Source organism: Oryzias melastigma, linkage group LG20 (genome assembly GCF_002922805.2).
Source record: "Oryzias melastigma strain HK-1 linkage group LG20, ASM292280v2, whole genome shotgun sequence".
NCBI lineage: Eukaryota > Metazoa > Chordata > Actinopteri > Beloniformes > Adrianichthyidae > Oryzias > Oryzias melastigma.
This window is the reverse complement of record NC_050531.1, coordinates 25342042-25348965: the sequence shown is the minus strand read 5'-3', so window position 1 is coordinate 25348965 and position 6924 is coordinate 25342042. Positions and strand designations below refer to the sequence as shown.

Here is a 6924-nt window from a genome sequence, read left to right as displayed (position 1 = left end):
TTTTCTTATGAAAATCCTGATGCGGCCCGGCCTCAACTAGACGCCGCCTGTAGTGGCCCCCGGCTGATTTGAGTTTGAGACCCCTGCTCTAATCCGTTCCAGAACTCTACTTTCAGCCTCCAGGTGGTGCTGTTAGCTGTTTCTCTGCCTGCAGCTATGGATGAAATAACTCCTAAGTGAGTCAGCCCTGGGCTTTTTTGTGTTAGGAATTCCTAACAGCCTTTAATCACTTCTGATGCTTTCAGCGTCTTTTTTCAGCAAGCCAAGATGGAGCGACAGCAGTAAAAGGATAAAGTCAGATTTCCCTTTGAGCATAAACGTTGGGACACCCCTGCTCTAAACACATGAACCCACAGACCGACTGAATGCAGCTGCAGCCATGAACATGCTCAGTCTGTGTGTTGACTTTAGACTGCTGAGGCTGCACTAACATCAGTGAACAAAGCCTGTCCTGGTCTCCTTCATGTGGAGGTGTTTCCTCACCGCTGCTGCTGCTGGGTCCATATGCGTAGAGGAGGTAGTAGGTTTGGTTGCTGACTGACGCCCGCTGAGTGGAGATGAGGTTTGAAGAAACAAAGACACACTTGATCACGTTGTTGTTGATCGATGCCTCCACACCAGACACGTTTCCCTGTGGAACAACGACAGGGTTCTGATTACGCTGCAACCATGGAGCACAGGTTCAGTCACCAGAGCGAGTGAAGTCTGGTACCAGAGGCAGGCTGGTTGGAGTTGTTTTTCCTGTTGAGAAGGCGTGCTGAACCGACACCAGACTGTTAGCCCCCACGCTACAGATGTAGATGTCATCGTTTCCCTGCAGACACACAAGCAGGAACCAACGATCAAGACCTCCGAACGAGCGCTCAGGTCTGCAGGTGACACTCCTTCAAATTACCATCTGCTGATCATCAGAGAATCCGAAGGCGATGTATCCGCTGGAGGGACCAGACATCTCGTAGCTCACGGTGCCAGGAGACAGCGCGGTGGCTGACATGAAGAAACAGCTGCTGCTGACTGCAGGGTCACAGCCAGAGGGCTGACTGAGGCAGATCTTTGAGGATCCACAGCCGCTGCTGGAGATGTTCTATCATAGAAGACACACGTGACACTGAACACATGCTCACATCTGCAGCTGAGCAGCTCTCACAAAGCAGTTCTGATCCAGCACAAAGAGCTGCAGTCACAGAATCTCTTCAGATCTCCTGCAGCCTCACTTTCTCGGATCTTCATTAGGATGATCTGATCTGGACTGAAGCTGAACTGGATGATCCGGCAGGAACTCCCCTTCTGCTTCCTTTTGGTTTCCTCAAATTCTGAATTTGATAATCTCAAAGCAGAGCATTCATCTGTAACCAGATCCGTCTGTTTTCTGAGGGAAGGGCTTCCCTTGGCTGAGACAGCTCCCATCACGGTCGACTTTTTTCCGTCACGGTGAAAGTGATTTTAGCCGTCAGCAGTTTTTTAGCTGTGTTACTCACATCAAGAGGAGAAGTGGTGGAGCCGTTTGAAGATCTACTCAGGGAGAGGCTCTTCAAATCCACCCAGAAGACGCTGTAACTTTGTACGAAAGTTGCACTGCAAAAACAAAAGAGATGCGCCTTAATGAGACGGACTAACGCTGGCTAAGAAATGCTGCTTGTGTCTGGAGATTCTCTTTACTTCAGAAGACGTCTCACTCTTCTCTCCAGAGCCACAATGGTCATTGTGGTCATTGTGTTCATGAAGGCATCATGTGTCATGAAGAAACTCAGAAATATCTGTTTTATAGTTTGGTTTCATAACAGAAAGCTAAACTAACTTCATTCCTGTCCTCATGTCTGTCTGGACCCGTTCAGTGTTGAGCTCTACCTTCATCCTGTGACCACTGCCCAACCCCACCCACCTCCAACCCGATTACAGGATGAGGTAGGCATAGAACAGAGGTCTGCAACCTTTCACGCTCAGAGTCATTTGGTCCAAGTTCTTATGGACCAAAACTCAGCAAGAGTTTCACCTCAAAGTTAGCAAAACACACTTTATTTATGTGTTTGTGGCCATTAAGCCGTTCATTTATAAAATATAGCTTTAAAATGTTCTCCTCTAATGAGTTTTACTATATATAACAAATGTAACTTCTTTTACTTTTGACAGTAACACGTTTAAGTTCCTCTCAAAAATAAAACTCATCCTTTGTTTAATCAGATCCTCCAGCTGCAGCAGATTTACTTCAGTTAAAAACGCAAGAAACGTGAGATTTAATGTTATTGACTTTTGTGTTCCTTCATGCTTTTCCTTCTCTTATTAGTGAATAAAAGCATGAAACATTAGTATAAAACCCAAATTATTTTAAAATCTATACATGTAAATGCTATAAGATAATGTTGCTCTGATTATAATTCACTCTGACAGTAGATTCAACCTTTTACCATCATTTTCATCAGTCAGGCCAATCTCACGTCAAAAATCCAAACATAAAGTAGGTAATTAGTTAGTTTTCTTCAAAGCTAAAGAGCCAGAATGTAGGAATGGAAGAGCTGCATGTGGCTCCGGAGCCTCGGGTTGCAGAACTCTGGTGTAGAACATCAGGTTCTCTGAACCAGGTTCTTTGCTGCTTGCAGGTTCTGCTTGATAGAAATGACTTTTCCTACACCGACAGGGGACTCCGAATGTCTCATTGGTTGTTTACAGATCTGCTCAGGGGAAGACCATCTCCTTTGTATGGCCCATCTCATGTACAGGTAATTCAAAGTTCTTTGCTGACAACATTCAAATTTATTTAAAAGTTGAATGTCTTTGAAACATTCCATATAATTCAGGATTCAGCATCACTTTGAGAGACAATTTTTTTAAATGAAAAGAAATTCAAGCTAGAAGGGCTATAGGAGAGATTGTTAAAATCAAAACTTAAAGAAAGTTAAGAAGAACTGAATTGGTTCAGTGAAGGCTCCTGGAACCTTCTGATGCAGATGTTCAAAGACACTCTGCTATTACAGTGTCAATGGTGCATTGGCAGAGAGTTCATGAAGCTTTTCAATCTCTAAACCTCCACAAAAGTCACTCCACAGACGGCACAGTTCCACTGTTCTCTTTTTGTTGTTTTGTCAGTTCTTGATCATGAGAATCTGGGACTCTGTCTTCATTCCAGCAGTGGCTCATCCACCCTCAGCTGACGTCCTTCATCACTGATCTTACTCAGACAGAGGTGGGGGTCGAACATGCTTTTATAAAATCTGAAGTTTGCTCAAAGTTTAAATGCTTTTTCCTCTTTACATTTGTAGAGCAGACTTTCTGAAGTCAGAGTTACAGCACATGATTCAGGTCGTTTTTAATCTGTTTTTAAGGCAAGTTTTTGGATCTCAGAGTTTACTGACTTTTATTATACCTGATGACTTCCTGTCTTACAGTCTTTAAACCCCCTCCAATGAAAATGGTGTTTTTAACATGTTGATGTAGTTATCTCATGATGGAGGACATGGCAAATGAGTATTTCTTTATACAAACTGGGCGGAGCTACAGGGAGAGAGTGTCGTTAAAGGGATGATGGGATATCAGCAGAGGCTTACTGCGTGCTTCCAGGTCCAACTCAGAGGTAAATTTTTAATGAACTCCTGCTGCTCTGTAGAAACTATGTTCAAGAAAACAACAGGATATATTTTTTATTTTGTCTGAACGCAGAATCATCATAATTAAACGACCACTGAAACGCTTTTACAAACGATCAAAATATGACAGGAATGGGATTTTAAGGAGTTTCATTACTGTGTTTAAGCATTGGAGCAGCTCATTTTGCTCATCTGGTATTTTGTCATGTTAGGTTCTGTAAGGCTCCTTCTTCTTCTTATCTTAGAGAACACGTCAAAGTCAACGATCTAATTACATCCGGCCCCAGCCAGATCATTACATTTATTGTTATTTACAGCCTGATGATCAAAGTGCTGCTTTGATTATAGAGGTAGGGAGTTCTAATGATCTCTGGCTCTCTGTTTGGAACACAGCGTCTGACATCTCAGTGGTGTCATCATCTCTCACTTATGATGCAGAAAGACATAAACATAACCGGATAAAATAACTACAAGCAAAAACAGAGTAAACACACAGGCAACAAAAAGAAAATGGAAGGATTTGACTTGTTTTTGCTAAAAAGCACACATTTTATTTGTATTTCCAGGTTTTATTCGACAGCATGTTCATATTAGAAAGACAAGAAATATTTAATGGAGCTAAAATCTTTTGGGATATTTGTATGTGAAATTTTAAATATAAAATTACATAAAAGTTAAGAAATTTTTGTGTTTTTTATGTTAAGTTTATTTTTCTAACTTGTATAATTTTGACTAAATATATTTTCATAGAGAATAACATTTTGAAAGTTATTTAAGGTTTAAGTTGATTAATTCTGGATTAATATTCCTGCCAGTTTTTTAATTTTTTATTTTTTTAAGTTTTTAAAAATGTAATTCAAGTGTGTTGAATAAATGTTTCTCCTGTTCGGCCCGCGACCTGAGGTGTGTTTTGGTTTTGGCCCCCTATGTTTGACACTCCTGTCTCAGAGAAACAATATGTTTAAAATCAAGGCAAAACTCACTGGAACTCGATATCTTTCACTTGCGATGCGCTGGGTTGCCATGTCACCCGGATTTGAGTCTTTGTAGAGGCTGAAGTGTGGGAGACAGCTGATTTCTGTGAACATGAAAACGTGTACGTGAACACTGTGGAGTCTCTGAACTGTCTCTTCAGTCAGAACACTCGTAGGTTGACCTCCTCTAAGAATGGGAGTTCTCTAAACTTTGCCCCATCAGTGTATGAGCCAGACCCAAGTCTACAGGTTCTGCCCCTCAGTGTTCAGAAGATCTTTCGTGGATCTTTTCCCACCTGAAAACATCCTCAGTCGACACCAGCTCCTTCCACCTGCATGGTGTTGGTGGAGCTTTCTAAGCTGTGGTGTCCTCCACTGACTCTGACTGACTCTCAGAAGACTTTCTCAGCCTGCTGTTTGCTTCAGTCCTGATTGTTCTGTCTGAACCACGTTCATAAAAACCTTCAGCACATCAGTCGAGATCCACAACTGCTTCAGGTTTCAGAGTAAACTCAAATCAAGCCTCAACTGAACACACACGACTGATCACTTGAAGCTTCTCTGGGTCTTCACTGATGCTCCTGTTCATTTACACACAGCTGTTTCATCAGGTCAGCTCCTCATCTGATGTCATTTAAACGTGCTGATAAGCAGCTGCTGGTCTGCTCTCTATGAAAGTGCTTCAGGTCTGAGATCCACTGATGCCACCAGGCTGGGCTCACTGATGACAGTTACTGCTGGAGGGTGTGAGGCGAGTCACACTCTGTAAACTACTACCAACAACACCAACAGCACGAAACACATTAAGGAGACACTTAAGTCAACACAAACACACTCAACATAAATGCTCTAGCGAGTGTAGGAAGGAAACTTACAGGCTGGCTGCTGCAGGTGAGGAGCTGAGCATCAGACGAGGAGACGGAGAAGGAGCCCACAGGAGTTTGACCTCCAACTTCTCTGGCCTCCAGCAGGAATCCCGTAAACGATTTTCCACTTGAAGCTTGGAGGAGAACTTAGAGGCAAAGAGGAAGTCAGTCTCAAGAACACTGTAGTATCTGTGATTATTGTGTACTGTATCACGCACACTAACACAAAGCTTCAACTGAAGCTGTTTTAGACAGACGCTTCTGCAGCAGTGCTCTTTGAAACCAGAGGAAACTCTTGATAAAATGTAATCCTGATGTCCAGCTGCACTCGGGCATGGAGAAGCCTCTAATGCTTCAGCAGATGACATCACGTGAACCTGAACGCCCACCACAAACTTGTCTCACCTCAGCTGTTAGAAACCCGGGCGTGGTGAGGGAGCGGCGTGGTGAGGCCACCTGATGATGTCAGACATGCGGTCGGCATCAGCTGAACCACAGAAATCCTGTGTTGTTGCTTAATTAAATTGTGTAGACTCTGCTGATAATGACGGCAAAACCTCAAAGGTCACAAAGTCTGATGTAAGAACCACTGATAAGAGCAGCTGTTAGCAAACTCACAAACTCTTCCGTCCCGTGGCCCCCTCAGCCACAGAAACCACTATCTGAATGAAACATCATTCACATCCTCGCCCTTCTGCTTCTACACTCAGCTGCCACCTGCTGGGAGTCTGTTGCCATGGTGACCGGACAGAAGCAGAAAGAGTCTAGAATTCTCAGAAACTCCTGATTAACACTTATCTGAAACCACAGAGGAAAACTCATATGTTCTGCTGTTGCTCATTAACCAGCTGCTCTCCAGCTTTATTGTCAGCTTCAAACACAGAACCAGGAGGAAGCGTGCAGTCCAGCTCAACTCTCACCTGACACTGACTGTCCCGCTGCGTAGCTCCTGGTTGATGCAGTCACGGTGTACGGTGATGCTCCTGTCTGTGAGCTTCCCCTGTGCTGGGGTGTCAGGTCACTGCAGCTGGAGGTGACGGCGCCTGACGGGTAGCTCCACACCGCTGGAACCATGGCGAGGAGAACGAGGAGCCTCATCCTGACTGGATCCAAAAGAACCAAACACTGAGACAGCCAGCAGCTTCTGTGCTCTGCTCTGACAGCAGCTCAGGTGAGATAAACAAGGGCGGAGGGAGGGAGGGAGGGAGGGGCCTCCGTGACATGAGAAAAGGGAACACCCACAATTGTAACGTGCAGCGTTGTGTTGTTGCTACACCAACCGTAGAAGCAGCAGGGCTGCTCCAAAGTTAAACAACTACCATCAAAAACTCCTCATTTTGTCTTCAGTACCGGTCACCTTCAATGTGTCGATTCTCAACCAGGATTTTACACCAACAGTGCAAGCATTAAACCAATCTTGATAATAATATTCATAACAAGAGTTTTTAAAAATGTTCAAGAATATCACAAGAATATTTCAGTTCTTTTCTCTGTTTTATGGAG

At 43.8% G+C, this 6924-nt stretch overlaps 1 protein-coding gene across 1 annotated transcript in view; it reads right to left on the bottom strand.

Annotated features, from left to right (window-relative positions):
* zgc:163022 (putative ferric-chelate reductase 1) overlaps positions 1–6623 on the bottom strand; it is a 12619-nt gene extending 5996 nt beyond the window's left edge. The window contains exons 1-7 of the mRNA XM_024261721.2: positions 6342–6623; positions 5431–5567; positions 4565–4659; positions 1479–1575; positions 896–1084; positions 713–814; positions 484–631 (exon numbers count right to left, since the gene is read on the bottom strand). Of these exons, the coding sequence (XP_024117489.1) occupies positions 484–631; positions 713–814; positions 896–1084; positions 1479–1575; positions 4565–4659; positions 5431–5567; positions 6342–6519 (946 nt within the window). The 5' untranslated portion in view covers positions 6520–6623. The remainder of the gene's footprint in view (positions 1–483; positions 632–712; positions 815–895; positions 1085–1478; positions 1576–4564; positions 4660–5430; positions 5568–6341) is intronic.
* Between the last annotated feature and the right edge of the window lie 301 nt (positions 6624–6924).